Source organism: Abrus precatorius, unplaced genomic scaffold, assembly GCF_003935025.1.
Source record: "Abrus precatorius isolate BTA unplaced genomic scaffold, Abrus_2018 Scaffold4, whole genome shotgun sequence".
In the NCBI taxonomy this organism is placed as follows: Eukaryota; Viridiplantae; Streptophyta; class Magnoliopsida; order Fabales; family Fabaceae; genus Abrus; species Abrus precatorius.
In genome coordinates this window covers 12,961,608-12,985,297 of record NW_020874384.1, presented here as the reverse complement: position 1 = coordinate 12,985,297, position 23,690 = coordinate 12,961,608, and the positions used below count along the sequence as shown (strand labels likewise).

Here is a 23,690-nt window from a genome sequence, read left to right as displayed (position 1 = left end):
CTGTATACTAAACATCTTTGACAACCTTTCTATAAAGAAATGTCACAACATTTTCTTAGCCCAAGTGTGTCGTTCACAAACTCTAGTCATTCTACATTAATTCAACATGCATTGTGCTTACTTCTTAACTAATATGAATATTTCAATACATTTTTAAATAAGAATTAAAATACTTGTATCTAAAATTGAGTCATGTGATACTTGTAATTTTTAATCTAAATTGTGGTAGAACCTTCGTGTTTGGTTGGTTAGGATATTGATCAGCAACTTAACAGTGTGGTGATGTAATAGTATGCTAAATTTGTTATTTATAGGAAAGTTTTAACATTGTATGTATAGATGCTTGGCGACCAAATAAAAGTTTTAACATTGCAATATAGAAATTAGAGTATTAATAAAAATTAAGGTTTATTATGTCATTATAAATAATTTATATATTTTTATTCTTTATCTAACATCTTAATTACAAGTTGATGTTGAAATATATCAAGATGAATTATTATTGTAAACTAGACATATCATTTTTTTTAATGACAAAGATTATTTATATATAATTTTTAGTGCAAGAGTCTAACATATTGTAAAAAAAAAAAAAAAAAGTAACTAAAAGTGCAATAACTTTGTAGGATATTTCCGTATTATCGCATTGGTTGACTTTTAATGCACTTAATGAGAACAAATAAACTTTTAAATACATGAAGAAGTGGTGAAGGCTCATTTGGAGATTATTATTTTATATAAGATATTTAAAAATATATATATACTGAAATATAGTATTTGTTTTTTACAAATATAATAAAAATATGAAATTAAATTTTTTTCAAAAATATTAAAAGTTACTGATAACAATTTTTAAAATAATAATTAAATATTTAAAAAGTACTTAAATTTTTTTATCAAAAGTCGCCAACTGCGATATTTGAGAAAACACTAATTTTGCCAAAATACTGTGGTTTGTGTCCAAGTTTCCACTACCTTGGTAAAATGTTAGAGACTGTTACATCATTAATGGAAAGATTCTTGGAACTTTTTGAAGTAGATGCTTCCTCGAAGGTCATTCTTCCAACAGAAAATGCTGGCCGGTTGGGTTTTGGAAGGGACATTGTCTCACTTGCAAGCATTACAATAACAGTGGACATGGTTGGTCTATCTGCTGCATCTTCTTGAACACACAACAGACCAATGTGTATGCACTTCACAACTTCACTGTCTATGCCAGAGTTTTTCAGAACTGGATCCAACAATTCCAAACAATTTCCTTCACACCATGTTCTCCAAGCCTATAAGTAATTTTGATTTGCTAATGTTAATTAGCTCTAATTAACACTTTTGAATACTTTGTTGATCAGGCAAAGGTGAAAGCTTACATATAAAAGAAGACTTTGACCGCATTCTGACAGATAAAATCCACTATTCTTTTTACCACAAATGATTTCTAGAACAAGAACTCCAAAGCTGAAAACATCAGATTTCACTGAAAATAATCCTTCCATAGCATACTCTGGAGCCATGTACCCACTGATGAAAATCAATAGAGATTTTATTATTTTTCAGACATCAAAGTATATATAACAAGGAATTTCATTTTTCAACTACGTGCTTAAAACTACATCTGAATCCTATTGTTTAAAGAGATGTGTGGTATGTTGAACTCACTAAGTGCCCATTATTCGTTTTGTATTTGCTTGGTTCTGGCCTTTTTCGAATGCCCTTGCCAATCCAAAATCTGATATTTTCGGATTCATCTCATCATCTAGTAGAATGTTGCTAGCTTTGAGATCTCTATGGATAACTTTGAGTCGGGAGTCCTCATGAAGGTATAAAATACCTCTTGCTATTCCATTGATAATGCTTAACCTTAGATTCCAATCTAGTTGCTTTTTCTTTTCATCATCTGACAACATAAAGGCAAAAGAAATCTTAACAGAAAAACATTATGTCAAGTAAACTAAAGGAAATTAGCAAATACCAAATAGTAAATTTTGGTCTTTGCAAGTAAAACATTATTAGAACTATTCCTTTTTCCCTTAAGGGTATCTTATAAAATGATTATTTATTACATAGGATAACTTTAATTTAGTTTCACCTTATGGACAGGAACGAAACACGTGCCATAATTAACTTTCATGGGCATTATGCACATGAACTGTTGCTCTTACTCTTTAAAATAAGAGAGATGAATGTCCACATATTCATACGACAAAACTGGGGTTTCCACCTAACAAAATATAAGCAATAAATTTCAACCATACTCCCAACTACTTGTCTCTATGACAAGTAACAGCAGCTCCATTTGACTTGTCTCCAATGCAAGACTAATTTAGAACTCAAAATGTTAAAAAAAAACTGTATCAAAACCCAAAAAGCTAACACGAGCACTGTTCTTCAATGAAGCTATCTAAAAAATAAACATACCAAACAGGTGAAAATTGAGACTTGCATTCGGCATATACTCATATACAAGAATCTTTTCATTTTCCTCCAAGCAGCATGCCAAAAGTCTTACAAGGTTTCGATGTTGCAATTTAGCTATAAACATTACTTCATTTTTGAACTCCTCCGAGCCTTGACCAGAAGCTTTTGAGAGCCTTTTGACAGCAATTTGTCTTCCATCTGGTAGAATTCCCTGAATAAAAGATTGCAATAAATAAAAGCACTTAGAAAGATGATGGTAATAATGAACCGATATGCATAATTCCAAATCTTTAAACCTTGTAAACGGGGCCAAATCCACCTTCCCCTAACTTTGATGCTTCTGAAAAGTTATCAGTACTTTGTAGAATTGTGATTAATGGGATTGTTGGCAGCTCTGGATTCAGTGTTTCCTCAGTTTGAACATTGTGATATGAAGACAGAGGAATGGGAAGAGGGATCTGCACATCTACAAAGAGAAGAAGCTTCTGAGTTCATATTTGAACTAAATGAACATATTTAAGAATGTGAAATAAGCTATCAAACATACTCTAGCCTGTGTAGTTGCAAGGAATTACCTTTTCTAGCTCTATTCCTGCACCAGAAGCAGAATACACTGAAACAAAGTAGAGCTACTGACCCCAGCACACTTAAGCAAATGATTAAGATTCTTGACTTATTGATACGCCCTTGTTTGGCTGTAACAACATTAAAGAGAAATACTTATTTTTTTTGAAATTTTATTTTACAATTTAATTATATACAGATTCGATGAACATAGATAAATATGAACTCTAAGGGAATTATTATATTTCTATGCCAGAAGAAAGTTATTATGATTATTATTATTTCAAGAGGGCACAGAGTAATTTTTGTCACCACTCACCTGTTTGCTTATTAGGCACAGGAAGTGAAGATTGATTGTGAAAAAGGTAAAAAATATAATCATCATACTTTATGAGACAACTTGCAGCCAAAACCTGCCACCCCACCTTTTGTTCACAACATTTGGGAACTTGTGCTAACATGGCCTCTAAACACTGCCTGCACCCCTCATTTGTGAGATCTCTACTACATTGCACCAAGCCATACCTTCGCTCAGTGGAACTCAAATTGAAGCCATCCATATAGAACAATTGGTTGGTCTCCTTAGTAGCTTTTCTTATCAAACTTCTCATAAAATCCTCACCTTTCTGAATCTCTACTGCACTAGAAGTGTTTCTTGATCCAACTTCATGCCATGATGGGTATGTTGTAACATTCCCAAAAAAGTTTTCATTAGAATACCTTAGAATGCAGAAATCATACCATATGATAGCAGATACTCTATTGGGGCAGCGCTGAAGAACTTCTCTTCTGGCAGTAGAGACACAGAATTGACAAAAGTATCCAACCACATCACCACGGCAATCATAGAGGCCATACACAGCATCATCACCACCACTGGTGTTGTTCCCTATGCTGTTGTGGTTATAACCTTTGCTTGTGGCTGCATCAGAGGATAGCCATACGAGAATGTTGTTAAGGTTGCTTTGGTATGCACTGCTGAGAGCTTCTTCGGTGGTGTTGTGGCAATCATCTCCCACGTAGTTTAGTGATTGTGCCTTTGTAACAAGTAGTTTCAAACTCAATAATAGTAACAAAGCAAAGGAATATATAGATCTAACTTTCAGTTGTGTTGTTCCCTCCATGGCTATGGACTTGCTAAAGTTCTCAGACATTAACTCAAATATATACTACATTGATTTTTCTAACATATCTTCTGACACACATACGTAAATAATTTAATTTATTAATATCATTAAATACTATAATTTTTAATAAAATTTTAATATTTGTTAAAAAAACTCTGATTATATATCTAAGTGAATTATCTTGTGATGGTCAGGCAACAAACTTTTCTTCTTTACCCGTGATATTATAGATAAATGAAAGACTAGTTATTCAAAATTTGTTGAAGTCAACACAAACATCTTCACAAGTCCACTCTTCATGTAATTATATATAAAAGAAGAATTTTCCATCCCTTCTTCTAAGTGTAGTTCGTGACAATATGATTTTCTTCATGAAATTTAATAAACCAATATAATTTATCATTTATGTTTTAGCCTTTTATACGTTTTACAAAATTTGCATAATATGAAAAATTTTGCAATGGGTCCTTGCTCTCGTATTTCAGAGATGTCCTTTCACAGAGCATTTCTAAACAAATTATATTCTTGTAACACAAGCACACGATGAAAGGTTGAGTCAGGGAGAGAAAATTAGAGAATGAGGTAAATAGCAGAGAACGAAAAGTGGCCATTATATTGAATAAGATATAGATAGATACAAGTGTGAAACTCATTTATTTATAGGACACAATTAGCATATCTAATTAATGTCATGAAGTTACAGTTGTTATTGAATCCAACTGTCTAGCTAAATTATTCTTGTATTGTGCTGTAGTACATGCAAGTAGAGCAAGTCAAGCTCACCTAAATAATTGAGTCTGTAAAAGGAAGTATTTAATTTTATTTTTTTAAGTTTAAACTTGATTTATTAGCATGTTTATGACTTTTTTTAATAAATTTATTTATTATTTTAATATTTGATAAATATCTTTATATTAAAAAATAAAGTAAAATAATAATAAAATATAATTTTATCTGCATGAAGATGTCTTAAGATTGAAAATACATCTTTAATTATAAAGATGATACATTTTTTGAAGAAAATTAAGGTTATTTATTTAAAATACAATCTTTAAAATTAAAATTAGATATATGTTACATATAGGATTATAATAATTATAATTATAATTATTTTTAAAATAAATATAATAAAAATATTACAATTATCAAAATATACACACATATATATATATATATATATATATATATATATATATATATTACACAGTTTAATAATTTTTGTTAGATACTTTAATTATAAAATTGATTAAAAGTCTTAATCATATAAGTTACACTTACTCTTGTATTGTTTAATGATTTAACATAGAAAATAATTTAATCCTAAAACATATGTTAGATTTAAAGTTTCAATTACATAGATTATATATGCAAAATTTAAAATTGATTTAAAATTATTTGATATTTTATTCATACACATAAAAATTAATGTAATATATATTTATGAAATTTATAAAAACCAAGTCTAATCTTTTGATAATAATATCATAGATGTTTAATTTTATCAAAATTTGACATAAATTATTTAAAAAATACATCAATTTTAATATTAAATTAGTAACAGCGTAAGAGTGAGCGTTACACCGTTTATCTTACAGTATGTGCGCAACTTTATTTTTATTTTAGAGTATTGTGAAGAGTTTGGATATTTATTTTAAAAATGTGGATGTATTGAATTTGTAGAATAGTTGTGAGAAATTCTATGAATCATAGAAATTTTTATATTCTAATATTTCGTTGTTATCTTTATCTAGTAATAATTTTTAAATTTTGTTAATATCAATTTTTAGAGTTGAAGATAAATAGCTAATAATAGTAAAAATTTATTAAAAAGAGAATTATTTATTATATTTTTATAACTTCAATACAATAAGAGTATACTTTTTTTATTAAAATTTTCTGTTTGTAAATACTTAAACTTAGTCCTAAGAGTTCAGATTAATAAAATTCATAATTTTTTTTTTTAATTTTAGAATTTTCATGTTATCTTTTATGTCATCTTACCTATCTATCTCAAGAAGAATATATAGTTCCTTCAAACACATAACATATTTATATTAAAAATAATTTAACGCTTAATCATAAATTTAGACTTTACATAATAAACAATAGTTAAACAAAATCTATATACAATTTTTTTTTAAGTATTTGATTTTCTCATTTGTGTTATTGTCATTTAAAATTTCAAGGATAGCTTCAATGTGGTAAGGTTACAAATATAAAATCAACTAATAACTATTGAGGAAGAATCATCAATCTCTTTATTATATAAATTTGAGCTTTCATTTTTTAAAGTGAGAATATTTTCTGGAATAGTTTCTTTCTCTTTATGTTAATGGAACTTCACCATTATTTTAAGCCTATTTCTATATTTTGAAAATTTCTCAAAATTATAAACTGTACTCAAATTTCTTTATATGTTAAAATTTCAAATATCAAATTTCATTGCGTTGAACTTTTTAATTAATTAAAATATATTTTCTTGGTTCTCAATCTTAACTACCTGTATTCTGAAAATATTTTTTATTTGTTAAATTTATTCTTTTCCTTCCAAAATATATTTCACATGTATTTTTCTACTTAAATTAAAAAAAAAAAGAATAGAAATAAATATATATCCTTATCACCCGACTTGGCCGAAGTCTAATAAGACACAACAAACCCAAAATTTTTCAAACAATGGGTTGTCTTTGAGGTGGAAAAGTCAAACTCGAAAGCCATTGAAGTTGACCGATCAAGCCCCAACCTACTCTTGTCAAAGTTTATACATCATTTAATCAACGCTTTTGTTTTAAGCCTTTTACAAATAATTAGTATAGACACATCAAACATGATTAATATTAATATCAAAATAAACATGTACATGTGTCTAAAATACTAAAATTTTAATAAATAAATTTTCTAATATATATTTAGATTTAAAAATATTTTTCCATAAACTTCCACAAAATTTTAATTTTAGAACCTCTAACAGTTTTTTAAAATTTTACTGTCTATATTTTAATTCTGCATTATTATTTGTTTTAAATCAATTTTTAAATGTTAGCAAAATTATTTTTCTTAGCAATGTTGTTTTTCTAAATATTTCGAACAACAATGCTTACATCAAGGAGAATAACAAGGAAAAAGAGAAGAAAACAAAGTTAAATGTGAGTTTGATGATATAACAGAGAAAAATAAGACAACAACAGTTATTCCTTAATTTATCAAATGAAGAATGCTTGGAACCTATTTTTTTTATTAGTGAGTGAATTTATACAGGTCCCACCAAAATAATAGGATTTCCCTCTTTTAAAACCAAGGAGATGTACTTTAGAGGATAAAGTGAACTAATAACCTTTGATTAAAAATGATTGTAATTATAAATAAATATTATAATTATCAACAATAAATATTTTATCATATTAAATAAATAAAAATGAAATTATGAAAAATTAAAAATTGAGATATTATTAAATTAAAAACAAATACATAATGTAGGGGGAAAAACCTATTTAGCATGATAAAAAAATTACTTCTAAAAATATTTTTATTTGAAAATACTGTTAAAAATATGTATATTTAAAAATATTTATAAAAACACTTTTATTCAAAAATTAATACTCAGACTATATATAGAAGTTGGTCTACTTGTATTTAGTTTTTATCACAATCTCAATCATTAGATTTTTAATCAATGACTATATATAAATGAAATTTATATTTTAAAATGCACTTCCTGAGTTAGATCCAAAATAATAAAATGTGTGGTATCCACACGCTTTACTAAGTCTTACATAAAATAATATCTACCTATATAACAATCAACTTAACTCATTTTATATAATATAAAATTGATGTAAATAACAAACATTTGTACTTTCATTTATTTTAATTTTTTATTTCAAATTTCAATTTTAAAAGTCTTAATTTTATAACCTAAAATTTTATTTAAAAATATAAAAGATATGATGTTATTAACAATATATCTTTTTCATGACATGTTTTAATTAAATTATATGAATAAATTCATATGTTATATAAATAAATAATGAAAAAATTACTAAATTAAGAATAAAGAGATTAAATAAAAATAAAAAATAATGTAAGAAAAACTAGATAAAAAAAAATCAAATCAGAAAATAGCATTTTTTTTAAAAGAATAAGCCATATTATTGTTAAATAGAATATTTCTAATATTTCTCTCATCAAGTATCATTTTTAAAAAAAGAATAAAACATGAAATTGTGTTTTGTAGCATCCAATACATAATTTTGGGCAGCAAAAATCAAAGAGTGTCGAATCCTAACACTGGAATGAGAAAAATGGGAGAACAAGAATGTTCCGCAGAATAGTCAAACCCCATTGCTTCGCTGGTTCAAACATGTGCCGCCAATTCAAACTTATAGACAAGTCCTTCGATAAAATAATCAACTCATCTCATCTACAATTGACTTATAAATCCCAATATCGTCACTGTAGTCGACTTCACCAATTCTATGATTGAACCTCAAAATGCAACTCTGATAATTAAAACATAGCTAAAGTCCCTTATACCCATTATCACCATGACCCCTCTCAGCATCCTTGGCTTCTTGCTCCTTTTCTCCACAGCAAGTGCACAATCCCCAATTTATGAGTACAGTTTTTGCTACAACACCACCAATAACACTTCATACCAAGACAATGTTAGAAAAGCCCTCTCATGGGTGGCTTCTGATTCAGGCATAAGCAAGGGATATAACCAAACAGTCATAGGCAGCAACAACAGTTCTAGTGATGATACTGTTTATGGGTTCTACAGCTGTAGGAGTGACATCGTCGGGTATTTCTGTCAATTCTGTCTCAACTCTGCTGCTAAAGAAATTAATCAGCGGTGTGCCAACAACACTGTAACCGCTATTATATGGTATGACTTATGCATCATCCGTTTTTCTAACCAAAGTTTCTTTGGTAAACTTACTTTAACCCCAACGTGGAACACTACTGGGAGCAAAGACATTAAGGACCCAACAGAAACTACAAGAGCCAAGGATGCCATGGAGAGCTTGATTACAAAAACTATAGAGACCAACCAGACTTGGACAGCGGGTGAGTTTGATTGGGGTGGTGACAATGAGAAAAGGTATGGTATGGTGCAGTGTTCCAGAGACCTCACAAGTGCTTATTGCAGAGAGTGTTTGCAGTTCTGCTTAGACATTTATCCACAATGTTGCGGGACAAAGGTGGGTTGGGGTGTCGTTGGTCCTAGTTGTGGGATGAAGTTTGATGAATATGAGTTCTACCAGGGTACTAATGATACAGGATCCCCTCCTCCTTTGCCAAATCAAGGTAACATTATTCTTAATTGTTGGTTTTTTTGCTTTCTTTGTTTCTAGTATTAAGGAATCTCTGTCATCACCTTTTATTTTATTTAAATATTATTATTTTTATTATATAGAAAAGAAAATTATATGCAGCAAAAGAATAAACCGTTTGCACTAGATTTGTTGCTTTCTGTCAGCGCTTATGCTTGTGTTCATGAAGAAGGAAAAACAAGTGTGTAAGGGAAAATATCTTGATTGGGCATTTGACTAAATGTCAAGAAAGTCTAATGGGTTGGTGTAAACAGGCTATTGCATGGAATTAATAAGTAGGTTTTGAAAATTAAGACTCAATTTTAATTTGCTTTAGTCTTATGAGGTCCTGGCTGATCCTTTTAGGTTTATTATATATATATATACTAAAATATATTACTTTTTAAAAGATTGTAAAAATTTAAAATTTAAAAATTGTCAATAAAGATTTTTGGTATAAATACAAAAAATTTAAAGATAAAAATAAAAAAGGTGATAAAGTCTTACAAATTTCTGTATTTAAAGAATATTAAAAAAGTTAAAAAATTAAAAATCACTAATAATAACTTGTAAAATAATAATGAAATTTAAAAAGTACAAAAAAACAGTTTAAAGTTATCATTCATAACAGTTATTATGGATGATTTTTGAAAAAAAAAATATATTTCTGTAATTTTCCCAAAAAAAAACTTATATTTCTATAATTTAAAAAAATATATAAAAGAGCCCACTAGCGTATTATTTTTTAGTAATATTCGGACCCTGAACTAAATGTTTGTATATTAAATTAGATCTTACATGTTAGAAAATAATATAGTAAAAAAGACTCGTTTGCAAAAGGCATGTGAAGTGTATGAGGTTATAAAAATAATAAGTATTTATGCATAATATGTAAGAGTAAAATATGCAAAAATGATAATTAATAAATATTTTATACGTATTAACTAATATATTACTGCTGTGATTTTTATATTACAGTAGAATTTTTCTTTTAAAAAGTCTACATTTTTATCATTGTAAAATAATTTCTTAAAAAAGGAAAGATAAAATTACCAATTTTTAATCAAATTTTATTTTGTTACTCGAATAATTTTTACTTAATTTAAGGTTTTTAAGTTATTTTTATGTCAATATTTTTTTATTCATTGTTTCCTAATTTAATGAAGTTGTCTTATGTGATACTTGACGCTTTTAATTGAGTCTAAAATATCATACTTTCAAAATAGGGTTTTTTCTTGTTTGCTTCCTCCTTCTTCCCGTTGTCATCATTGCATATTTTTCTCTCTATGAATTTTCTACATCATCTTCTTCCTTTCCCATTTATATGTAAAGTGGTGTTGTAGAATATTCATCTTGTTTCTAAAGCGATTGTATTGAAATCAATTATCAATGTTAAATGCCATGTAAGGTGATTCTGTTCTGCACTCTTTGAGAGTGAAGAGATTTTAAGATAGGAGAGGAGAGAAGTTTTAATAGAAAAAAACTATCTTGTTTAGATCACAAAGAGAAATGAAAAACCAATATTATTATTTTTAATATTTTTATAAAATTTAATATTGACAAATTTAATTATTAAATAATTTTATATTATTTTCATAATTATTTATATTAAATTTTATACAATTTAGACATTTATAAATATAATATCTAAAATTTAATATTTACTTATATTTTAAAAATATAATATCTGTTAAAATAAACTAATGTAATGAAATACTTATTAATTTTATTTTTATATAAAATTGATCTATTTAATAAAACTAACTAATAATTTGGTCAATTTCATGTTTCATTAAAAAAATTATTAAATAATTTAAACGTCTATATTTAACGCTTACTATTAAAAAATTTGACTCTATATATATTGAACTTGCTAGATATACTAAAATCTTAAATCTTGTTAAATTTACAATCTCCAAAAACACGTTGGTGTCTTGCACAAGGAATTAGAAAGTCAAAATATTTGTATGGTATTAAAAGAAACATTTATAGAAAGAGACATGCTAATGACATTTTTAAAAAGAAAAAAAAAATCAAAATACTAGCCACGTAAATTTATCACTTTTTAAAAATTTGTTCACTCACAATCAAGCATAGTTTCTATGCCTAATCTGCAAACATGTGGCATAATTACTTTTCTTTTATAATAATAATAATAATAGTAGTAGTAATCACTTTCTTGTGGCGTAGGATTTCCCTTGGGAGTACATATATCTGTTTATTTAATTACATAATATGAATATGATTATTTCATAAAAATAATAATAATAATAATAATAATTGTTCATCTTTTGTACTGTTACAGCCGAAGAAGGTAGTAACACGTCAAGAAAATTGATCATTGGCTTAAGTGTTCTGGGGTTTGTAGCTCTACTATGTTTCAGCTTCTACTGCTTCTGGTACAGAAAAAAAGTTAGAAAAGGTAATTTCTACAATAACACATGCTACGATTTGTATGATAGCTTATTTTCACATACTCAAATTTGGCCATTTTGTTCAAATATGAACTCAGTAAATTTCCTTTGTAGATGAGCTGATACCTGATACCATTCCTCTATCTTCATATCACGATGTTCAAACTGAGGAAACACTTAATGCAGACCTGCCAATAATCCCATTGACCACAATTCTACAGAGTACTAATAACTATTCAGAAGCATGTAAATTAGGAGAAGGTGGATTTGGTCCTGTTTACAAGGTATAATATTCATGAAATTTTGGAGATATGTTCTTTATTATTATATCAAATTTCCAAGTTCTTTCATTTATTGAAATCTTTTGTCCAGGGAACTCTACCAGATGGAAGACAAATTGCAGTCAAAAGGCTATCAAAAGCTTCTGGTCAGGGCTCAGAGGAGTTCAAGAATGAAGTAATGTTCATAGCTAAATTACAACATCGCAACCTTGTAAGACTTTTGGCATGCTGCTTGGAGGAACATGAAAAGATACTTGTATATGAGTATTTGTCCAATGCAAGCCTCGACTCTCATCTATTTGGTATGCTTCCTTTTCAGATAGCTTCTCTGAATAGCCATTTTACTGCAATTTTTTCTTTAACATTTTGTGGGTTCTAAATTAATCTATTATTTTTAAGAATAGAAGCAATGATGGCTCATGATCATTATACTTGAGAAGTTATGGTGCGTTTCTTTACCTATTCATAGTGTGAAACTGAATTCAAGTTATCTTAGTAATCAATATAATCATATGAAATCTTTAAGGGAAAAACGCTACATCTAGAAAAGTGACTGAATAAACAATTCTTCTGTTTTTTCATCCTTTCATACTATGGTCAATATTTACAATCTGATATTAGCTTGTTTCCTTAAGCTTTTTTTATTTTTTTTTATTTTTGATGCTGTTTTATTTGTTGAGATCTCTTCTCTGTCTGTATGATTCCAGATTATGAAAAGAAAAAGCAACTTGATTGGAAACTAAGATTAAACATTATCCATGGAATAGCAAGAGGTATTTTATACCTTCATGAGGACTCTCGACTCAAAGTAATTCATAGAGATCTCAAAGCTAGCAATGTTCTATTAGATCACGAGATGAATCCCAAAATATCAGATTTTGGGTTGGCAAGGGCATTTGAAAGGGACCAGAACCAAGCAAACACAAAACGAATAATGGGCACTTAGTGAGTTCTACTTACACCAAATATTTCTTTAAGCAATAGGATTTGTAGTGAGTCTATTGCCATTCCAAAATGTCTGTTGTTGCTCCTCTTTAAACAACTCTTTTATAAATTTTTTTTTTTTCTATTAGTTGATTAAATTAATGATAATAATATTTTAATAAAAAAATCTTAAATAAGAAGTGACAATAGATATTTTGGAGTAGGAATAGACACTCCTGAGATTTGTGAATGTAGTTTTAAGTACTTAATTAGCCGTAGAATGAAACTTTCTGTTATATATTATTTAATGCAAGAGAAATAACATAATTCTATTGATTTCTATTAGTGGATACATGGCTCCAGAGTATGCAATGGAAGGATTATTTTCAGTGAAAACTGATGTTTTCAGTTTTGGAGTTCTTGTTCTAGAAATCATCAGTGGAAAAAAAAATAGTGGATTCTATCTATCAGAACATGGTCAAAGTCTTCTTTTATATGTGAGTTTTTCCACTAATGTCTGATCAAAACATTATTCAACAGTATTAACTAGAGCTTAACAACATTAACAAATCACAATTACTTGCAGGCTTGGAACATATGGTGTGCAGGAAATTGTTTGGAATTGATGGATTCAGTGCTGGAAAAATCCTGCATAGCTAGTGAAGTTGTGAAGTGCATGCACATTGGTTTGTTGTGTGTTCAACAAGATGCAGCAGATAGACCAACCATGTCCACTGTTGTTGTAATGCTTGCAAGTGACACAATGGCCCTTCCAAAACCCAATCACCCTGCATTTTCAGTGGGAAGAATGACCCCAAAGGAAGCATCTACTTCAAAAAGTTCCAAGAATCTTTCCATTAATGATGTAACAGTCTCTACAATTTTACCAAGGTAGTGGAGAATATTTTCAGTCCTCTAGGAATATGTACTCATTCTATTATACTCATAACACTTGTCAGGTTTGGTCATTTTTGCATATATTAATTTTTTTTAATACAACAATATAAACTGTCAAACGAGTAGGTAATGTATATATAAAAGCATCATTCCTTTGTTGGTTTGAATGGCAATCAAACTAGAAAGCAAATGACAAGGAAATGAACACTTTCCAATTTTAAATTATAATCATCTGCTTCAACCGAATCTATTGCAATTATCTTGGATTGTTACTGCCATTCCCCTGAAGCGTTCGTCACAGAAGAAAAAGGCCTTTACTCTGTGCCGTTTGCCCAAAAACAATTTATTTGAAACATGCTGAGTATTTTTTTAATCAAGGTGTTTAATCTAGAAAAATAATTACTCAAAATTGATAAAAATTGTCCAAAAACATATTGAACTCACTTAAAATCGGTGAAAATCAATAAAATCGGTGATAAAAACAAGTTTAAATCAGTTTTATTTTATTTTCTTACTTTTTTTTAAATTAAAATATACTTTTAACTAAATATGAGATCAAGAAAAAGTTTCTAACACCTATATTCATGAATTTTTATCAATCGTCCTTTTACTAATAATTTTTTATTGTACAAAACATATAATATGATTATATTATATACTGACTTAGATTTTAATTTAACATCTTATGTTAATTTATAATATGATTATATACAATATTGTACATATACATGCTTAGCATATAAAAAAATATTTAGAATGAAAAAAAAAAGTAATTTTTCAAAGAGCTATTGTATTATAAAATTTTAAAAAAAACTTTATTCAAGAATTATTACTAAAAAATTATATATAATAATTTCATAAATTTTTAAAAATAAATATTTTAGTTGTTCATTATTAATTATAAATAAATAAAATTAAATAAATACTAAATTGTAAAAATTCATAATTTAAATTGATATTGAATTAAAAATATTTAATTTAAAAAAAGTTCACTTAACATTACAAACAAAATTAGCTTTTAAAAGAATTTTCGTTTGAAAAAACATCTTAAAAAGTATTTCTTTCAAAAATTGGTATTGATACTATCGTTATCATTTAAAATAAGCATTTAAATGAAATGTTAGTGGAACAATCATTTATTGATTATTGTTAGGCCTTTTAACCTAACAACTCAAATACTTTTTCTTTTAAAATTCAATGCGTATAATGATCAAGATAACATTACATAACTTAACTGTTAGCTCAATAGAGTATTATTTTAAATAACACCATTTTATCATTATTTTATTTTTCTATCCTAAACTTATATTTCAATCTTTTTTATCATTATATTTTTTTGTACTTTACATAAATGATATTATAATTTATAATATTTAATTTTAATATTAAAAGTTGATATTATGTTTATGTTTTTTATATTTATTTTAATTTTTTTATATTAATATGTTTTTATTTGTCTATAAATAAAAATAAAAAATATATTTTTATTAACTAGGGAATATAAAAGCTTTAGTACATAATAAATATAAAAATCAGCATTAATTTTTCAACATATATAGATAGACAGATAAATATTATAGTACTATATAGATAGATATAGCCATTTATTGCTGGTTGGATCATCAAGTCTTAAAAGAGAAGTATTATTTCATTAATTTCAATACAAAAATGCAACCATTTATAACAACATACTTTGGACTAGTTTGCTTAACGAATAAACGGACTTTACACAATTTTGAATGTACAAAAGATCACATTCTGCATTACGATTTTAGCTACAGACTATTTGTCGTACTTAATAATAATAAAATCTCAATGTATAGTTTTGTGAGTACTGATTTTTTAACTAGAATATTTTTAGAAGTATTCTCAAGAGAATTTTAAAGATTTATTATTTTCTCATGATGTTAAGTACTTTTTTAATTTTGTGTATTTTTAATTTAATATTGATTTTAATTTTAATTTTTTTATAAGTTTATTTAATGTGATAAAATATGTATTCTGAATAATTACAATATTTATATTTTTCAAAATTTATAAAATTTCAAAATAATTATTAAGTATATTTTGAAGTTTTTTTTTTACAAAATATTTAATAATACTTGTATAATATAAAAAAATCTAATAATAATATAATTGAATCCATCTTTATCTGGTTTGAATTCAATTGTAACTTCGGTCTTGATGGTTTGATTCTTGAATGTTCACTCCTAGTATATCTAGTATATGTAGCATAGGAAAGGGGAAAAAATTATTATCTCGAATATGCAATAAGATTAAAGAAGTAATTTTAAGTTTGTAGAAAGTAAGATCTAATATTTAAAATTATAATATAAAAAAATTTTCAGTTTAGTTAAATTTTTTTTTGCATGTGTAACTTTTATGTAAGGTGTGCTTAATGGTGATTTGGTTAAGTCTTTTATTAGTCACTTATTTATATCTCAAATGAGATTAACTTACTTGTGAAAATGTAAAACAATTTTATGACAAGATTTATGACTTACATCGTGTCAGAGTAACATAAGATATGTTTGATATTTAGAATTCAAACCATTTTCAACTCAAGCTATAAGTTCAACATGGGTATTGTTAGAAATGCCAAAACCTAGAAGCTTTTCTAAGTCAATTTCTATTTATTCCTAACAAGAGCATTGAAACTAGCTCTTTCTAGGCTCTCTAAGAACTTCCATCAGCATTAAGGATAAATTTAAAATTTTGATCAATCTCCTAATGAACCTAGCACTCCAAGCGGGCCTGAAATTGTTGCACTTATTCACATAAATGAAGCTAATCAGTAAGGTTCATAATATCAAACATAATTTTATTAATTGAGATTTTTTTTTCTAACAATGCAATTAACATTCCTACCCTTCATATCCACCATAGTGTAGCTAAAAATAAGGGAGAATTACTTTTATGTTGAGTCATAGTCCAGTTGTTGACATCAAAGAAAGTTACAAATTCTTCTTTTTATAGACTTGTATGATCCCAGATTTTCTTAGCTGTCAGACAGTCTTTGACACAATGGAGAATGTCCTCATTGTAAGTGTGATATCTTGAGCAAATTGGTGAAAAAGTCAAGTTCTTATAACGCCTTACGTAATTTGTGGGAAGGGTATCATAACAAATAGTTTAAACTAAGAATTTAATCTTTTTTGCACAAGGAAGACACAAAATCCACCTCCAACTAATGTACTAGAACAAAGTTCTATTACGAATGAGCCAGTTGAAAACCATATATAGTTGTATAACTTCCCTACAAACTGCTTGACCAATTAAACTTGTCCTCAACATGAATATTAATTGACGAGTTAGATTGATGAATGGTTGAAGTAATTGATATTGGTATCAAAGTGACAATTGGAGAAAAATTTTCACCCTATTGGATCTTAACATCCTTAACATGTAGCTTTATATCTTGAATGTTGACATAGAGAGTGTGATAACATAATTTGCCTAATCCTGACGAGTCATGATACAACAAGGAAATTTGCTCATTACCAAGTCAAAAAGTGAACATATCCCTTATAATATTTTTAGCCTTTTTTATTGCTTGCCAAGAGTGAGACCCTTCATCTTAATTATGATCTAACAAAATATCTTTCTTCACATATTTTTCTACAAACAATTGGACCTAGTGTCTGTCTTTTTTGTTCATCATATCTCAAACTATTTTACCCAATAAAGCCACATTAGCTTCCTTATTTATTCTCAGACCAAGTCCACCATCTTGAGTTCTACGAGTAATTGTGTCTTAGTTGATTAGGTTAATTATCTTTTCATCATTATTTTTAAAAAAGAAATCACACAAACTTATCAATTGAGTGACAAATAGATTAAGGCAACCAATATAGTTGTAGATAACATGTTAGGATCGCTACGGACTTAGCTAGTGTTAAACACCCCACTTTACTAAGGAAAATAGACTTTCAATTAGCAAGTCTATGTTGAATTTTCTCCACAATGAAGTCAAAGTGTCTTTCTTTTTTTTGTTTACTTTACTTGAGATAATTAGAAAGCCAAGATACTTATTAAGAGAGGAAGTAAAATGAATACCTGAGATAGAGATAAACTTGGCTTGTTTCTGACCATTGATACCAACTAAAACATAAGCCTAAGATTTTATTAAGTTAACCTTTAGACCAAACACAACAGTAACCAATCGAGAATTTTCTTTATGATTTTGATTTGAGAGCTTTTGGTTTTGACAAATAAAAGCACATCATCAACAAAAAGCAAATGGGATATAGATGGGTCATTTTTGCTAACCTTAATTGGTTGCCGCTAATTATTCCTCACATAATTTTCTATAGGAAAAGCCAACATCTCCATACATAAAAGGAAAAGATATGAAGAAATTGGATCACCTTGGCAGAGGCTATGATTTGGAGAAATGAATGAAGCTTATTCTCATTCCATAAACTGCTTATGGAAACCCAAAGTTTAAAAAGGTACACCTTAAGAATCCCCAATCAATGTAATCATAAGTCTTTTCTTGGTCTAATTTAAAGGCAATATTCTCCTTTCTATTCTTTGATTTGTGCATCATATAATGATTTCTTGTAAAATAATTGCATTATCCGTAGTACCACAGCCTGAGAGAAAACTACTTTTGAGAGGCCTAATGAAGTCATTAAGAATAGGTCTAAACCTATTAACAAGCACATTTTTAACAATTTTGTAAAGAACATTGCAAAGGCTAATAGGTAGGAATACCTTGAAATTGCTAGGATGATCTACTCTTGGGATGAGAGAGATAAGAGTCTCTAAAAACTTGCTATCAAAAGTGTCTTTTTTAAAAGTATCACTAACTAGTTTATTTATATCCCTATCCACGTCATGCCAATATTATTTGTAGAAGATTGCTTGAAACCCATCAGGCCTAGGAATCTTATAAGGGTGCATAACATGGAAAGCTAGTGAGACCTCTTCTTTTGAAAGTGTCATCACATGAGATTGTTGGGATATTAATTAAATGAAATATTGCATATGTGGCATGAGACTGACTACAAAAAAGATTTACGAAGAACTTATGAGCTTTTTCCTATAAAATAAAATCATCAAAACACCATATGCCATTAGAAAAAGTGAGACTATAAATTTTATTCCTTTTCCTTGCAATCATAGTTTGGGCATGAAAAAAATGAGGTGTCATAGTCCTCAAGGTTTATCTAATTCTTTCTAAACTTTTGGTACCATAGAGTTCCTCCTAAAAAAGAACTTTTTTATACTCATATTGTAACCTTTTCGAGAGGAGTGAGATAAGTTGAGTCAATCATCTTTAATTGACTTTGAATTCCCTTAATTTTGGCTTTAATGTTTCTCTTCTTGTGAATAATATTACCAAATGTCTCATTGTTGAAAATGATATAATCATCTCTGACCTTCTAAAATGATAAGAAGGGATTCCTCTTACCTTCCTTCCATGTCATAAAAACAAATGAATCAGTCTTTGTGAACTATCCAAGCTGCTTGGAAGTGAAAAGGCTGAGGCTCACGTAGAAGTGGAAGATCTCCAATCCTTAACAAAAGGGGACTATGATCAAAGTGGAGAAGAGTAAGTGTTTCCACAAAGGCTTCTAGAAAACTTTTTAACTAAGGTAGATTTATCACATCTCGGTCTACTTTCTTCAAAAGAGTGCATTGATCATTATGATTCCTATGCCAAGTGAATACATAACCGATGAAGAAATATTGGTTAAGTCATAGTTATTAAGCCTAATATTGAATGCTAGATCCTTATAGTATGAATAAATCTCAATTTTTTGCTTAGAAAAGAATTACACCTCATTGAAGTTTCCAATCAACATCCATGGAGTAGAAAAATTGATATGAACACCCTTTAAGATTATCCACGTCTTTTCTCTTCTGGTGGCCACAGAGCAACATAAATACAAGTATAGTTTTATTCTTTATCTATTACCCTTATTTTAATGGTGATAAAATAAGGGTCAATATGAATCACCATAAAGATGAACTAATTATTTTCTTGAGCAAGAACCCATAAACTACCTAAGTTTCATTGGGCTTCAACTACTAAGACTGGTAAATAACCTACTTCCCTCCAAAATTGAGACGTTTTAGTGAATTCAATGTCTCACAAGGAAAAAGCATTATAGGCTGGTATCTACTAATAAGATCCTTGACATGTATTTGTCCCTTCATGTTACCAACTCCTCTAATAGTTTAGGAAAGGATTAAAAGTTCTTTAAATTATAACATCACAAGGTGAGCTGTGAGGGTTGAGATTTAAGCATTGGGGGATGTATCCCCCACCACTTCCACCATAAGCTCCTTTTCATTTCTTGTTGTCGATCTTGGAACTATAGTGTTTACCAATTATGTCTCTAAAAATTTGAAATGATTTTACTGGCCAAGTTCTAGTTTCATGGCTTGACCTCCATCAAGTGTTATACTGTTACTGAATTGACTTAGTGAGTTGGGGTTAGGCATTTTTGCATGGATATTGTTGAATTTCTTGTGTAAATACCAGAACCAGCTTATAATAAAGTGGTGAGTGAATATTGTATTCATAAGGATAGCAAAATTAAATTCTCTCAAGTATTTAGCTTTTTAAGTAATTTACAGTAAGGTTGGTTTTGACGTAAGTTTTCTTCAGAAAATCTTGTAGTTAGGAAAAAGAAGTAGAAATGAAAATTGCTAAATAAGATTTAATTTAGAATTAATAGGCTAGGATTGAACTTCATCAATCTCCCTCTGTTGTATTCTGCTGGTTCATTGATATATAACAATCCAATTCACAAATGTTGTTGCTACACATAATTTTCATTTGTATTAATTCCTCAAATACAGAGAAATACTTTCTAGTTATAACTCAAATTTTAACATCAAGAATATATTGATTAGATAGATTCAAGCATTAAGAGTAGAATAATAAAACCAAGATTTGTAACATTAAATATCAAATATATATATATATATATATGTAGGTAAATCGGTCAGAATACATCACAGGTTGATGATTACATTTAATTCTAAGAAGAAGATTAGTTGTTCATGACAATCATTATAAGATTTCAGCTAGTTCTATGATCAATACAAGGTGAATTATAAATGATCTCAGTGTCTCTAATTTTCTCCTTTGACTTATTTGTGGTTTTTCCTCAAAAAATCTTTGAAGCATCCTTTGCTTTTGTTTTAGGTCGCTTTAAATATGCTTCAAGGCAAGTGGATTCTCACTTGGGCGCCAATTCTCGCTCAGATAAGGAGAAAACTTCATTTAGAAGAAAGGTCCTCGCTCAAGTGAGGCACTCCTCGCTCAAGCAGGGATATGGAAGCAGTTAATCTATCCTCTGTCAACATTCTCACTCAAGTGAGCCATGCCTCACTCAAGGGACACATGGTGGTAGAAGTCTTCTGCTCGTAGTGAGTCTCTCATTCAAGCAGGAGAGGCCCGCTCAAGCAAGATTTGACAGCAACAAATCTCTTCTTCTAATTGACTTACTTGCTCAAACGAGAGGAAGTTAGCTCAAGCGAGGAATTGTGATTGCCTAATAGTTTTTAGCATTCCTTACTTCCTACCATATTATTCTTTTCATTTCAATTCACTTACTAAATAAGATTTTTCAAATCAATTCTTATTAAATCCATGTTCAACTATTAACATATGTATATGGCTATAATTACTAACAATTAAGAGAATTAGGGATTAAATACATATAATTAATTGCAAAAAGTACTTCTATTGAAGACTTTTTTACTTATGATCAGCACCTATTAGACGTACAAATGCCCTTATGTTGCATGTGACCTTGTCACACTTTTGAAATGTGGGTCTAGAAATTTGGCTTGCTAAGGGTGTACTACTTGTTGTCCTTTCGTCCCCTCTTTTCCACGACCAATGATATAAAGATCACATTTTTTTCCTTCAAAATTGTCTTTCTTTTTTATTTTTCTCTACAAGTTCCTTGTCATTTATTTCATCTTTCTTAGGTCCAACCATTTTTTGATTAGTTTTTTTTCCCACTCGGTAGCCACAAGTCACTCTCTGTGTACCTCATTGATAAGTCTATATTTTAGAGTATTTTTATGACTTATTTTTTATATGCTTGGCCTTTACTCGATAAGGATTTTGCACTGATATACTTATTATTTGTTATAATTTATCATAAAGAGGTTACCAATATGATATTGATGCTTTTTGGTTGCGATTGATTTAAATTAATAGAAAGTAGGTACACACTCAACATGAAACATGACCTTACTTTACAGCCAATATAAGGGTGCTTCATGACCATGCACGGTCGTATTAAAGATAAAGCATATTTTTTAGAGGTCAAATCATTATCTTTTCTCAAATTTCACACTCTACTTAAAAGAGTCTCACAAATTTGAATAAGACACTTTTTTACCTAGAGACTTTTGGTTAGCCACCTTTTGATGACTTGTGGAAATCAATGTTTGAATTAAACTAAAAATAAACAAAAAGAAGTATAAAGGTGAAGCTGCAAGTCTTAGGTTCCTCCCAAATAATTTCTTGTTAGAAGTTGCGCTGTTTTCTTTATCTTTTGATTATTTTCTCTTTATTTTCATTACACATTATTTAAATTCAAACAATTAAATTACAATAGTCTTAATAATTGAAAATAATTTTTGTAGGACGATATTCTGAGAACTTAATTTGAGAACCCTATTTTGACGGATATGCTTGCCCATTAACAAGTTTTTGACATTTTTGTCTGGGATTCTTTTGCAATACTAAAAAAATATAGCACTTAATTGATTTGAACAACTTATTTTATTTTATTTTTTTCATTATTTAATTTTAACTTTTAAATTTGTGTTTTGTTGTATTGGTTTTTATTTGATCTCTTTTATTATATGGTTGTTCGTTCCAAGTCTCTTGCAGATTTAATATTTGATCTCAAAATTGAAAGATTACACATAGATGAATAAAAGAGTTTAGAGAACAAAGAATGACAGAGAGATAAAGTTATCTACAAGATTATCTTGCACCCTCTACTGAGGGTTGCTAAAAGTATTATGACCTCTAATATGGAGGTCAATAACTTCGAGTTGAAACTAGTTCTAATAAGTATGATTTAGAACTCTATAGAGTTTAAAGATTCATACAATGAAGACCCTAACCTCCATCAGAAGAAGTTTCTTTAACTTACAAATACTATAAAGTACGATAGGGTCACCTTATATATTATTAAACTTTGCCTTTTTTTTATTTGTCATAGAAAAGGTGAATGCGTAGTTCTTGATCCTACCAACCAATTTCATCATGACATAGGATGATCTGACTCACCAATTTATGGGAAAATACATTCCCCCATCTTATTTTTCTAAGCTAATTGCAGAAATATCAAGTTACAAGCAATATGAGTCTGAATCTCTATAAGAAGACTAGGAGCGGTTTAGAGAACTTATAAGGAAGTGTCCACACCATGGTTTTCCTGTTTGATGACAACTATAACTATTTTACAATAGGATATCATTCTCTAATAAGTCCATGGTTGATGTAGGTTGTGGAGGAACCATCATAAAGGAGCCAAATAAGGCATATAGACTAATATATGAGATGATAACTAGTAGTTTCCAATGGCAAACATCTAACCACTACATGGATAAAAATAAGGATACTACTTTGATCTATCATGTTGAAAGTATCAATTTGTTAGAAAATTAAATGCAAGCTCTAGCTAAGATGATGAAAGTCAATGTATATGATGCATGTTCAAATTTTATTATTTAGTTGTCTTTATTTGATTTCAATATATAGTACAAAGG

At 28.5% G+C, this 23,690-nt stretch overlaps 2 protein-coding genes and 1 non-coding gene across 3 annotated transcripts; 1 reads left to right on the top strand and 2 right to left on the bottom strand.

Moving 5' to 3' along the window:
• Positions 1-922: 922 nt before the first annotated feature.
• On the bottom strand, positions 923-4,132 carry LOC113864338 (cysteine-rich receptor-like protein kinase 10). The gene is made up of 7 exons (XM_027497942.1): positions 3,299-4,132; positions 2,991-3,110; positions 2,712-2,881; positions 2,416-2,626; positions 1,657-1,894; positions 1,368-1,518; positions 923-1,280 (listed from the first exon to the last, which is right to left on the bottom strand). Exons 1-7 carry the CDS (start codon positions 4,101-4,103, stop codon positions 972-974), a joined length of 2,004 nt encoding a protein of 667 aa, XP_027353743.1. The 5' UTR covers positions 4,104-4,132; the 3' UTR covers positions 923-971.
• Positions 4,133-8,524: 4,392 nt separating this feature from the next.
• LOC113864339 (cysteine-rich receptor-like protein kinase 10) lies at positions 8,525-14,182 on the top strand. Its single transcript, XM_027497944.1, has 7 exons — positions 8,525-9,413; positions 11,724-11,840; positions 11,947-12,116; positions 12,205-12,415; positions 12,821-13,058; positions 13,384-13,534; positions 13,624-14,182. The coding sequence occupies exons 1-7, from the start codon at positions 8,651-8,653 to the stop codon at positions 13,930-13,932; spliced, it is 1,959 nt and encodes a 652-aa protein (XP_027353745.1). The 5' UTR covers positions 8,525-8,650; the 3' UTR covers positions 13,933-14,182.
• A 9,065-nt stretch (positions 14,183-23,247) lies between these two features.
• LOC113866464 lies at positions 23,248-23,354 on the bottom strand. The gene has a single exon (XR_003505104.1). It is a non-coding gene; the product is annotated as a small nucleolar RNA R71 (small nucleolar RNA).
• Positions 23,355-23,690: the final 336 nt, after the last annotated feature.

Bases quoted from the DNA above. Each gene is read 5' to 3' on its own strand.
- LOC113864338 (XM_027497942.1), bottom strand. From the start codon at position 4,103: ATGGAGGGAACAACACAACTGAAAGTTAGATCTATATATTCCTTTGCT. The intron at 2,627-2,711 runs GTTTAAAGATTT...TCTTTTATTCAG, and splicing joins GATTTGGCCCCGTTTACAAG to GGAATTCTACCAGATGGAAG. The intron at 1,519-1,656 runs GTGAGTTCAACA...GATTTTCATCAG, and splicing joins AAACGAATAATGGGCACTTA to TGGGTACATGGCTCCAGAGT.
- LOC113864339 (XM_027497944.1), top strand. From the start codon at position 8,651: ATGACCCCTCTCAGCATCCTTGGCTTCTTGCTCCTTTTCTCCACAGCA. The intron at 12,117-12,204 runs GTATAATATTCA...TCTTTTGTCCAG, and splicing joins GATTTGGTCCTGTTTACAAG to GGAACTCTACCAGATGGAAG. The intron at 12,416-12,820 runs GTATGCTTCCTT...GTATGATTCCAG, and splicing joins CCTCGACTCTCATCTATTTG to ATTATGAAAAGAAAAAGCAA.